The 13261-nt window shown below is 49.9% G+C and overlaps 1 protein-coding gene across 1 annotated transcript in view; it reads right to left on the minus strand.

Annotated features, from left to right (window-relative positions):
- Positions 1-13261, minus strand: part of PARP1 (poly(ADP-ribose) polymerase 1) — a 461510-nt gene that overhangs the window by 48561 nt on the left and 399688 nt on the right. Inside the window, exon 20 of the mRNA XM_086926179.1 lies at positions 3512-3639. Coding sequence (XP_086782305.1) covers positions 3512-3639 — 128 coding nt within the window. The remainder of the gene's footprint in view (positions 1-3511; positions 3640-13261) is intronic.

The raw sequence follows: 13261 nt of genomic DNA on the forward strand, positions 1-13261 counted from the left end.
AGGAGGAGTTGAAGTCCCTAATCCATATAACCTCCAGCCTTATACAGACCGTGCGCATATCTGCCAGCTCGCCTTTATACCATGGTCTAGTTTTAGATTTGCGGTTCATAGACCATTACTCAGGAATAAGGCTGTCTTATGGCTGGCTGATCCAGACGGGGAATACCCTATGTGGCTCATTAGGATGCTCAGGCAAATAATGGAGAGACAGGCGTAGAATTGTTCCCAATTTAGTTTGTGCCAAGAGAGTTTGAGGGCGGTCGACCGATCCTCACTCCGTGACGGAGTTATATCCTGGTGTGACATAGGGACCAAGTAGTGGTCTGACCATCCCATAGGGATGGGGGCATGTACTGTCAGAGAGGGTATGTCCGTAAAGACTGGGTCCATCAGGTGGCTGGCAGTATGCATCGGACATGAAACCTGTTGCACTAGCTGGCAAGCCTCACGGTCAGCTACGAAATTAGCCATGTCAGTGTCTTCATGATTGTCCAAATGTAGGTTCAGATCCCCAGTGACTGTAAAGTTAGAGGCATTGACCGCCAGCATGCGGACCACCTCCGCGAGTGCTGCCCTAAAGTCTGTGGATGGCCCGGCGGCCCGGTATACTAGGAGCCCTGACATTGTATAATTTGGGCTCAATGTAACCTTAAAGTGAGCTCATTCACATCCGGCTACAGCCTGCCTAACGAAAGTGCAGGAGTAGCAGGATTTGAAAATGACCGGGATGCCCCCGTCTCTAGTCCCCCTGTTAAGAGTAAGAATGGAATGCTATAACCTACAGGGAGCGCCAGGTCTGGCTCAGCAATCATGACATCAATGAGCCATGTCTCGGTAAGGAAAAGGACGTCAGGAGTGGCGTTCTCTAATAGATCATAGACATCAGCATGGTGTTTGGCTAATGAGCGACAGTTGAGATAAAAAAATACTAATATACTTCTTGGACAGGGGGAGATGGCTGCTTGGTGTCGGCGTAGCGTTGAAGCCACACTGTAAACAACAGAAAGGGCACTCAATAGTGTCCCCACAATACTGTCTGCAGCTGCTCACCAAATTCCTAATTGCCAATAGATCGTCCGGGTGTAGGTTAGCCCATCTCTAATGAAAGGGGCAGCATTTCTGGTGTCTTGACGATGAACTGGCGCAGACGGGCTTGGCTTTGGCGCTGCCGGCGCTTCCGCGCCATCGGCTCCTTTTCACTGGGGCTAGTGCCAAGTTTTTTGTAGCCTAGACAGTCTCCTCACCCAAAATGGCGGTGGAGCACGGCACACAGGAAGTGAGTATCCGCAGTCACACCTCCCTCCACACAAACAGCCCGCTAATGGCTGCGGTGGACCGGGGAGGGACTGTCGAACTCTGGCACCCTAAATCGGGAACCGGTAAGTGAGCAGCGAAGAGTAGTGCAAATGCGCAAATTTTAAAACCAATTTCAAGCAAGAACAATTACTGGGTCACGTTCCTTTCATACACGCTAAAACTGATTTACTAAAACACTCAAGGGCACACACACAGCTTCCCACAACCAAGCTGACTTCTAGTACGTCAGTTGTGTTCTGTGAACATGAATCAACTGCGCTTCCGCGCCTTCGGCCCCTTTTCACTGGGGCTAGTGCTGCATGGAGGTTGCACAGATCGAACTTAAAGATCACTCATGCAACAGGCTTAAGATATTGCAGTGAGAAAGACTGTTTTAAGAGTCAGGAGACAAAAAGACCAGCTGTGCATCGGCAGGGGGTACACAAGGAATGCGAGTATTAAGATTCCCACTGCAGCATCATAAAACATATGAACTAGACCTTTAGGGAAACACATCACAACATCCAACAACTTTGCTTGTAATGGATCTGCATGGTGGGAACTATACCAGCCTTATCCTAGCACTTCGCATAAACAGATTTTGTAGATGGATGCCTGGCCGCTAGAATGACATCCACGACTTCAGGAGGAAGATCAAAAGGAGTCAGAGGTGTAGGTTGCATAGGCCCGGGTGCATGCTCCTTGCCTGCTGCTGAAAAAGAAGACCGTCCCGAAGTAGCAGCCTGATCGGAGGACAGATGCTCATGCCCATAACCTTCGGGTGCCTCTCCTGACCCAATCTGGATCCACTTAGATGACTTGAGCCCAGTCATTCCCAAACTTCTTCAGAAAGCGAGGCAGGAGGAGAGGTGGGAAGGCATACAGGAGTTTCAAACTAGACAGACAGTGTCCCAAAGAGAGAGCCTTCCCAGGAACCCAGCATGCAAATATGTTGACCTTGTGCTTTCTTTGCTGTGGGAAAGAGACTCAGCATTGTTTTCCTCATTTCTGGAAGGTGCCGTGGCCACATAAGGGTAGAACTGCCATTTGTGACCCGCTAGGCGTCGCTGGCTGAGTTCATCCACCCTGACGTTCAAAGATCCTCCCAGGTGGTTCATGCCCATGGAAATGCAGTGACGGCTCAACCAGTTCTAGAGGCGCAGAGCCTGCACCTTGCCCTGCTTATTGCAATACATCGTCACAGGAGCGGTCGCTTGCGCCTTTCTTTGGTGTTCAGCGATACAGAACTTGGCTTTGTGCTCTTGGATAGTCTTGAAGTTCATCCGGGTAGTCGCACAGACCTTGATGTTGTGCGACAACCCTAGACACCAGTTATACCTCGTAGGGGTATGTCAGAAATCTGTGTGTAATAGTCCCTACAAGGCTTAAACCCTGTAGCTTCATTGAGGACATGTCCTTTGCACATTAGAAAAAGCATTTCAGAATAAAAGCTTCCTCAGGGACGATGTAAAACTTTGAGAGAGACACTGAGGGCCATATTTGAAGAGTAGAAAGGAACTGATGTCAGTGCACAGGAGTGGGAGATATATGCTGCTTTGATGTCTCTTTTGTGGAGGGTCAAAGTCAATTTAGAGTTGCACTATGCCACTTGCTGCCATGCGGAAGCACTACTGAGAAAAATTTATGGACCCACATGGGCAACTGGGGGCATTCACAAGGTGAGGAATCTGTGGTTGTATCCATTCGAAAAACATATTATAAAAGAGTCTGTTAATTTTCATCCAAGACCTGCTGGTGTGGTTCTTTTCTACTATTCTATTTCTGCCGTCTGTTATCTAACCTTAAAGTGACGATGCCCAACTGGTCTCAACTTACCATTGACATTGCAAGGATAACCCATCTCTCCCTTTTCTTCCAAGTAGTTTGCAATAGCAATCTGTCATTTAGCTTAAATAGAGCCTTTTTATGTATGCATGAATGGAAGTAAAGATATTTGTTTAAAAGGAACCCTAGATCAGAAGCAATTAAATAGTTAACAGGCAAGAGTCTAAGGGTACGATTTAAGGATGTTTAATGTAAGGAATCTAACAGATCAGAAGCTAGTGTATGGGGAGACAGTGTTCCTTGAAAAGTCAAGTATAAACCTAAATAAGCTTTGTTTGGGGTGTCTTGGGTTTTCTGAATAAACTGCAGTGCACTCTATATAAGTGGACACCCTCGCAGCACACAATCCTAGAAATATCAAGCTACTTACATGTTTCCCAGTGCAACCTCTCCTAGTAATAGCAAACCAATAGGGTTGCTGGGAAGGGTGTGGCAGTAATTTGCACTTTTGGAAACCATGTCGGCAAAATAGATGCCTTTGCCAAACATGTAACCAGTCTGGAAAAAAATGAAAATTAAAAAACAATGTTAATGGTTCAACAGTAGCAGAGACATCAAAAAAGCCAAAGGTATACAAATGAATGCCAGGAGATTATGCACTGAAATATACATATTTAGTTATTGAATTACCTGCATAACATACATGGTAACTAGAAGTGAGACTACATGCATGTGCTTAATATTCCCCCTCTTAAAATGCAATTGTCCAGATCAAGAAAAATTTACCCTTTAACCTTTTTAAAGGGTGAAATTGCCACAACACATACCAATGGGGAGATAAAAAATTTGAGAGCGAAAATAACATGTTAATTACCTTCGGTAAAGTCTTTACTGGTAGAGACTAACCACAGATTATTCTTGCGACTATCCCCAAGCCTCAGACCGGATCTGGAGATCTTTCAACAGCAATTCTCTTGGGTGTCAGTTGGTGGTGTTGTGTGGCTTCACAGTGGATCCTTCCCGCCCTAGATGTGACCTCAGGTTCACTAGATCTGTTCTACCTCCATGCGCTGACATTGTTTTCTTTCTGAACTCTGCTGGTGCTGTGGAGCCCACAGACATCATAAGTTGGCACTTTACAGTTCTCTAGATTGGAATCCTACTAATTTACAACTGTTGAAGGCAAGCCTGCCTTCAGTAGCCTGTCAAAGCAGGGGGTGGGGTAGGGCTGGTATTCCAAACCTCCGCAGATGGGCTTCAACCACCACCATCACTGTTGTGAACACCAGGGGTGCATTGGTATGGCCAAAGGGGAGCATGGAGAACTGAAAGTGCTCCTGGTCTACCGTAAACCTTGAGCAATGATTGTGGGATTGCAGGATGGGAATGAAAATCCAATGCCACCATCCAGGGGCCTGATACCTGAGCAGACAGAATTTGGGCTTGGGTGAACATCTTAAACTTTTCTTTTTGTAACAGGAGTAAGCCCTGAACTCTGAGGCTGGCACCCTCTCAATGGCTCTCCTGGCCAAGGGAGCCTGAACTTCTCGTCAGAATATGGACAAGACCTCTGGAAGGTGTTGCAGTGTGGGTGGCATATCGAAGGGATAAAATAGTTAAAGGGTAACCATGTTCCACAATTTGGAGCAACCACTGGTCGGATATGATGCATCTCCGCCTGGGTGGTGAAAGGTGATGCAACGTCCCACTGGGCGATCATTCACTGCAGACGATGACCTAAAAAGACTTTGCGATAGGTGTATGTGTGCTGGGGAGTGTTGCTGGTGTCTGGGTGGATCATTGCCCCTGGGGGCATGGATGCGGACAGCCTGATCCAAAGCTTTTATCTCCAATGGACTGAGGGGCCTGTTGTTGCAGGGCACATTCTGGAGCCTTCTCTGTTGGTATCCCGTCTCGAAACCCTCGAAAGAAGCAAAGTTGCTGGTGGAACTGCAGAAACTGTGGAGCTAGGCTTAGAGATCAGGCAGCGGCCTTGTTCTTTTTAAATCTTACCAAGGCTGAGTCCGCCTTTGCTCCAAAGCGCCTACAGCCATCAAAGGGGATGGCAATTAAGGTGTTCAGGTTGTCGGTGGAGAAGCCAGTAGGGCGAAGTGTTCGGAAACATAGTTGGGCTAATCCAGTTTATAGATGCCTGCGCCACTAAACTATCTAGAGTAGGGTGTTGCAGGAAGAAATCTGGATCCCCGAGGGTAGGCCTATGCCACCTTGCTACCCGCCTGTTGACCGGGAGGTGAAATTTTGGAATTGCCCAGGTGCCCATCAGAGAGAACCTCATTAAAGGGGAAAAGAGGTTTATGAATGATCTGTCTTGCATTAAGGAACAACGGTAGGATATTTGTTTTGACCTCTGCAGTGGGTAAGGTGGGTCTAATACTTCCGTCACTCTCCTAATTACAGTTGCGAAGGAGGCAGACTCCTCTGTTGCCATTACAGGATTAGGAGGTGAAAGTCAAATAGAGGTACCAGGTCACTGGCATCTTGTAAATCTTAAAAAGGATTGCCATCATAAATGTCATCAGGGATGTAGTCATTAAATTGTTGGGATGTTTCAGGGTACAGTAGGAACTAAAGGCGTGTTGTTTGTGATCTTGGACGGGGCTACAGGTGAGTCGGAGTCCCAATAAACTATCGTCTCTGCTTCTGCTGTAGAGGATCACACCAGCGGTGTCAGTTGCAGTGCCACATGTTGCGCCAAAGCTGGTGAAGCTAAGCTCATGCAAGCGCCATGCCCCGAGATGAGGTCAAGTGGCACAGTCGACAGCGGGGATGGTTCCAATGGTGGTTAATCGCCTAGAGGCCACCTTGAATCCTCAGTGCTAAAAGTGTAGCAGAGGGATTCGGAGGGGTATCAAAGATCTAGTACATGGCCAGTCTCAGCTCATGAAGCTGATCTAGGGTCGCGGAGGGCCAGGCGAAATCAGAGTTCCCCAGGAGCAAGGTCAGAATTGGTTCCAAAGTTGAGGAACAAGTCCGCAGTGCAGAGGTACCAGGAGCGTCGCACTAATGAACAGTGGGTGTGGCTGGACAACAAAGAGCTGTGTTTGGACTTCTTATGCTTTTTTGTTTTTTTTGGACTTACCTGAGCTTCATGACTTTTATGATGATTGTTTGCGAGATCGGCCTCAGTAGTGAGACTGCATCTGTGCCCTCAACAGGGACTTCTTTGACTTCCTTCGGAATTCCGCAATGGCAATTTTGCCTTCACGTCGTGGATGACCTTTCAGTTCACCTTTGCACAGCGGTTGCACAACGCCGAGTCGTGCTTGGAGCAGAGGCATCAGAGATGGACATTTTGGGTGTCCGTCACTGACATCTGGCAATGGCAATCCCTGCGTGGTTTGTAACCTGTGATTTTAGCAGGGACATCCCTTGCACACTGAAAATGTTTGAGGGTAATGCTGCTGTCAAACTTACAGAATAGATGGAACTCGAGATCTACTTTGGAAAGCGTACAAAGAAAGGAACTGATGCCAGCATGCTGAGGAGGTACACATATAGCGGCCTAACGGTTATGTTTGAAAGGCATGAAAGCATGCTAATGACAACTCAGACCAATATACTTCTCTAAAGCGTGGACACTTGCTACAGGGATCACTTGTGCTTGGCAGTAGACTCATCCTTAGGGATGGGTGTAACATGTAATGAAGGTCTTTGGCTGAAGCTGGTAACTGTATAGCGAATATGCTACTTACCAGTATGCATCTGTTCTTGGCATGTAGGGCTGCTGACATTCATATCTGTGCATAGATCGCCGCCTAGTGTTGGGTCCGGATGATTGCACATTGCTGTCCTGGAAGAGTCTTCGAAGTATCACGAGATAGGTGGCTCCTCCCCTGGACTACACTGCGCATGGGCATCGACTCCATCCTCAGATTGTTTTTAGCCATTGTGGCCAAGATGGAGTGAATGATGACCATGCTAGAAGTATGTGTGAATTCTGCAGCTGCTACGGGCGCAGGGGAGGAGGGCGGGCGATATGAATGTCAGCAGCCCTACATGCCAAGAACAGATGCATACTGGTAAGTAGCATATTCGGTTCGAGGCATGTGGGCTGCTGAATTCATATCTGTGCATAGAATACATAGCAGTCCCTCCATTAACGGCGGCCGCCCGTGCCAGCTGCAGCAGTTTGGAAAAGTGTTTTGAGAACAGCCTGCCCTACAGATGCCTGCTGTTTGGAGTGCACATCAACACAATAATGCTTTGTAAATGTGTGTGTGGTAGACCATGTGGCTGCTCTACATATGTCTTCCAAAGGAATATTTCCAAGGAATGCCATAGAGGCCCCCAACATTCTGGTGGAGTGGGCCCTTGGTGGAATGGTGCGAGTACGTTTGGCTTTCAGATAGCAGATCTGGATACATTTAACGATCCACCAAGCAATACCAGCCTTGGAAATGGGGTTGCCTTTGTGGTGTGGTGCAAAGGCAACAAAGAGTTGCTTAGTCTTCCTAAAATCCTTGGTCCTATCGATGTAATACATCAGGGCCCTTTTGACGTCAAGGGTGTGGAGCATTCTCTCCGCCAATGACTCAGGATTTTGGAAGAAAACAGGCAATTCAATAGTCTGGTTGATATGGAATTGAGACACGCCCTTAGGAAGGAATTTAGGGTTAGTGCGAAGCACTACCCTGTTAGAATGAATTTGAATAAATGGCTCTTGGATAGTTAGGGCTTGCAGTTCACTAACTCGCCGTAGCGACGTGATCGCTATGAGGAAAGCCACTTTCCACATCAAGAATCGAATCTCGCAGGAATGCAGTGGTTCTAAGGGAGGACCCATCAGCCGGGTGAGGATCACATTGAGGTTCCACTGCGGAGCTGGTGGAGTCCGCGGAGGAATGACTCGTTTGAGTCCTTCTAGAAAGGCCTTAATGGCAGGCACTCTGAAGAGTGAGAGGTGCTGCCTGTTCTGGAGATAAGCGGCCATCGCAGATAGATGTATGCGAATGGAAGCATAGGCCAGATTACATTTTTACAGATGGAAAAGGTAACAGATGATATTCTGAATAGACGCATCTAGCGGGTTAATGTTGTGGTCTGCACAATAAACGACAAACCGCTTCCATTTTGCCGCATAGCATGCTCTGGTGGTGGGCTTCCTTGCCTCCCGAATGATGTCCATACAGTCAGAAGGCAAGTGCAGATAGCCAAACTCTAAGCCTTCAGGAGCCAGATCGCCAGGTTGAGCTGTTGCGGATCTGGATGCTGAATGTCGCCATGGCTCTGCGCCAGAAGGCTGGGCGTGAGACGTAGCCTCTGATGCGGTACCACGGACAGTTCTAGAAACGTGGTGTACCATGGTTGGCGAGCCCACGTTGGAGCAACCAGGATGAGAGTCATCGAGTGCTGCCTGAGCTTGCGTGCCACCAGCGGTATCAGAGGTGCTGGGGGAAAAGCGTACGCAAATTTGCCTGACCAGTTCATCCATATCGCATTGCCCTGCGACTGTGGGTGTGGGAACCTGGGGGCGAAGCTTTGGCATTTTGCGTTCTCCCTTGTGGCGAACAGGTCTATCTCTGGATGACCCCACCTTTGGAAGTACGGGTGGAGGACTGATGGATGTATCTCCCACTCGTGCATTTGGTGGCTGTGCCTGCTGAGCAGGTCCGTCATCTGATTGTCCTTGCCCGGGAGGTGTTCTGCCATGAGGAAGATGTTCCTCTGAATGGCCCACTTCCACATGCTCTGAGCCAGATGAGACAGCTGCGGAGAGTGTGTTCCTCCCTGCTTTTGAATGTAGAACATGGCTGGCATGTTGTCCGTCCGGATCAACACGACCTTGTTGCACAGATGTACTTTGAAGGCTTTGAGTGCCATGAAGATCGCCATCAGTTCGAGAACATTGATGTGCATCTTCCGTTGCTGTTGCGTCCATAGTCCCTGCACTGTGTAATGGAGTACATGAGCTCCCCATCCCTGGAGAGAGGCGTCCGTTGTCAGGATGAGATGTGACACAGGCTCTTGGAACGGTCGGCCCTTGCAAAGGTTTCGTGGATTCCACCAATGCAGAGAGTTGTATGCCCGACCGCTCACCAACACTAGGTCTTTCAACTGCCCGTGAGCCTGAGTCCACTGACGTGCTAAGCACTCCTGAAGCGGGCGCATATGTAGTCTTGCGTGCGGGACTATGGAAATGCAGGAGGCCATCATGCCTATCAACTGCATGAACACTCTTGCTGGAAGCGAGTGTTGAGGTCTGAACTTCTGTATCAGCGATTGAATGCTGCTGACCCTCACTGAATTTGGCTGTGCTGTGGCTGCCAGAGTGTTTATGGTCGCACCCAGATACTGCCGTATGTGGGCGGGTTGGAGGTGGGATTTTGGGTAATTCAGTGAGAACCCGAGATCGTGCAGGAGGTGAATGGTGTGGGACATGTGGGCGGCACACTGCTGGGCTGACTTTGCCTGGATGAGCCAGTCGTCCAGATAAGGGTAGACGTGGATTTTTCGTCTCCTGAGATGCGCCGCCACTGTCGCCAGGCACTTTGTGAACACCCTAGGTGCCGTGGTGACACCGAAAGGCAAAACCTTGAACTGGTAGTGCTGGTTTTGTATGGTGAGCCGGAGGTATTTCCTGTGTGAAGGGTGCAGTGGAATGTGAAAGTACGCATCCTTTAGGTCTAAAGTTGCGAGAAAATCCCCCTGACTGAGCAACAGGAGCACTTGCTGCAGGGTCAGCATATGGAAGTGCTCCGACAGGATGTAATGGTTGAGTGGCCTGAGGTCCAGAATGGGCCTGAGGGACCCGTCCTTTTTTGGTAGTAAGAAGTACAGGGAGTACACCCATGTGCCTCTTTCTTGCATAGGAACGAGCTCTATTGCTCCTTTTTGCAGCATAACGGTGACTTCCTGCTGCAATAAGTGCAAATGCTCGGCCGACATAGGACGGTTTCTTGGGGGCATGTTGGGTGGAGTGGATGTTAACTCCAGACAATAACCGTATTGGATAAGTTTCCTGACCCACCTGTCTGTGGTGATGGACTTCCAGACGGGCAGGAACTGCTGGAGTCTCCCCCCAACCGGTGTTGTATGGTCGGGGGGCAGTGACAAGGCGTCACTGTTTGCTGGTGGCAGAGGATCTGGAGCTGTTGTTTCCACGACCTCTGCCCTTGGCGCTGTTGCCACGATATCCACCTCGACTCTTGTTGGTGTATGTGGACTGAGTGTTGCTCTTGTAGTACTGCGTGGACTGGGAGAGCTGGCCCCTGGAAACGCCTCTAGTGCTTGAGCGACGAAAAGACCCACCCCGAAACTGCTGGGACTGTAAGGCACCCATGGATTTCGCAGACTCCGTGTCCTTTTTTATTTTTTCTAGGGTGGTGTCAACCTCCGGGCCGAACAGGTGATCTGGGTTGACTGTTTGGTTAAGGATGGTGGTTTGGATTTCTGGCTTAAATCCAGAGATTCTCAGCCAGGCATGTCGCCGCAGCATAACGCTAGTGTTTATAGCTCTGGCCGCGGTATCAGCTGCGTCCAGAGCGCACTTAATTGAAGCGTTAGAGATCAACTTCCCTTCCTGAATCAGCATCTCAGCCGCCTCCTTGTATTCATCAGGCAGGTGCTGCAACAGGGTCTCCAGTGTGTCGTAGTGTGCCCTGTCATAGCGCGCCAGAAGCGCTTGTGTGTTAGAAATGCGCCAGATGTTGGCTGCCTGTGCTGCTACCCTCTTCCCCGATGCCTCAAAGACCTTGGATTCTTTGTCTGGGGGAGGAGCATCATCCGTAGTCTGAGAATTAGCCCTCTTCCGGGCATTCGAGACAACAAGGGAGTCCAGAGGCAACTGTCCTTTGATGTAGGTAGGATCAGTAGGCGCTGACTTGTATTTTTTCTCAATCCTAGGGTTTATCACCCTCGCCCTGGTAGGTTCTTTAAAGATCTCAGCAGCTTGCTTTAAAACACCTTTCAGCATAGGCAGAGTCTTAACAGTTTTTTCTGATACTGAGAAGGTATCAAAAAGGAAATCGACATCCACAGGGTCACCATGGAGCTGTACGTTGTGATTGTTAGCTGCCCGCTCAATGAGGGCATTGAAAGCTGCAGAGTTTTCTATAGGGGACGTTTTTGCAGAAAAAAGTTGAGGGTCTTGTCCTGATTGAGGATCCCCTGGGTCGCCACCAGCTGCCCAGGGTTCGTTGGTATCCTCAGGGTCTGTATAGACAGGATAACTGTACTCATCCTCATCATCCCCCTCTCCAGCGTCCACATCCGAGTAAGTGGGCGAAACATTATGAGTCTGTGGGGAAAGTGGTTCCACCAAGGCTGGAGTGAAAGCAGAGTCCTTTTTCTTGAGAGGGATCCTGTAAGACTCCATTGGGCGTTCTGGGGCGATTTTCCGCTTGTGGAGGGAAAGCTCACCCGTTTCGGCATCGATGAAGTGTTCCTGATGCTCGTCCACTGAAGGTCGTCGAGGTCGCGGTCCGAGGACCACCGCTGACGACTTCGGCTCCGAGGAGACCTTTTCGGGCACGCCGGCGACTGCCTTAGGAGCGAAAGCCTTCGGCGCAGTCTTCGGCGGCAACGTGAAATGAATGGGCGTGGACGCCTTAAGTGGTTTCTCCACTGGTTTCGTAGGCGGAGGATCCTTCGGACCGACTGACACGGTCCCGTCCCTGATGCGCTGCAGGGAGTCCGTCACCTTCTTGGTGAACGCGGCGGATGGGCGCGCCGGTTCAATGAAATCCCTCGAGGTTACACCTGGAGTCGACTCTCGGGGTGCGGTGCCCTTGGCCTTGTTCTGCTGACGCGGAGTCGCGAGAACCTTCGGGTCATCCAGCCGCTTCTTCGGGTCGCCGACAGCCTTCTTCGGGTCGCTGAGGCTTTTACCGGCGTCGACCGACTTCGGTGCCGACGCGCTCGGCTCAACCACCTTCACTTTAGTCTTCGGCGCAGCAGACTTCGTCTTGACGCCCTTGACTTGTGCCTTCGGCTCGACAGCCACCTTCGCTTCGGTTCTTCGGCACCGAGGCCTCCGAGGCCTTGGAGCCGACCAAAGCGATGAGCACTTTCGGTTTAGAGGCACCTGCGCAGTATCTGGAGTCGAGACCGTAGGTTTCACTTTCGGTTTGCCAGGGAGTTGCTCGACAGCAATGTCCGTGGCCGAGCCCGAAGGCGGGCCGTAGAACCCATAGTGAGATCTTGGGTAAGGCCCGAAGGCGATCCCTCGACCTGAGCCTTATAAATTGGCACGGCCCCAGAGTCAGTTTGAGGAAGCTCCTCATCCGAGCTATCCTCCATGGTCCCGAGGGCCCCGTCGTCGTCCCCTACCTCGTCGACGACTTCTTCGGCCTCGAACATCTCTACATCTGCGTCGTAGTCGACGTCCGACGCGGGGTTTGATTCAGAAATGTCCTGGATAGATTTGTCCTCGACATCCCCTGCATCGAAGATGTCTACAGGCGCCGGTGCAGCATGCTGGGCCACTGGCGCGCAGCTCGTCGAAGCTTAAGCGTCTTCTTGGACCTGAAGCGTGAACAAGCCATACACTTGTCTTCATCGTGGTCCGACGACATACACTTGTTGCACACCGGGTGGACGTCGATGTGAGGATACTTCGAGTTGCAGACGGGACATCTCTTAAATGGACTTCGTTCCATGATGGACGGTCGATAGGTCTGGAGCGTCGACTGGGGCTTCGGCGCTGAGAGCACGAGGGTGTAGAGAATCCGGCTCGGAACCGAGCTGGAAGAACTAAGACCGAACGCAAGACTATACCGACGTATAAGACTAAAGACCTTTTGGTCTCAAGAAAGTGTTCTATCGATTCCGACAAGAGGGAATTCAAAGACATCCGAACCCAATGGCGGAAAAAAACAATCTGAGGATGGAGTTGATGCCCATGCGCACTGTAGTCCAGGGGAGGAGCCACCTATCTCGTAATACTTCGAAGACTCTTCCAGGACAACAATGTGCAATCATCCGGACCCAACACTAGGCGGCGATTTATGCACAGATATGAATTCAGAAGCCCACATGCCTCGAACCTGCTATATTCAAAATTTGTAACAGAGGCAACGAACAGCAGACTGCATATAAGAACCAACCAACACCTCCTAATGTCCTCTCTGTTTCTATACAATATTTACAAGGAATATGCTACTTACCAGTATGCATCTGTTCTTGGCATGTAGGGCTGCTGACATTCATATCTGTGCATAGA

The sequence above is a fragment of the Lissotriton vulgaris genome, chromosome 6 (assembly GCF_964263255.1).
Source record: "Lissotriton vulgaris chromosome 6, aLisVul1.2, whole genome shotgun sequence".
Classification (NCBI taxonomy): domain Eukaryota; kingdom Metazoa; phylum Chordata; class Amphibia; order Caudata; family Salamandridae; genus Lissotriton; species Lissotriton vulgaris.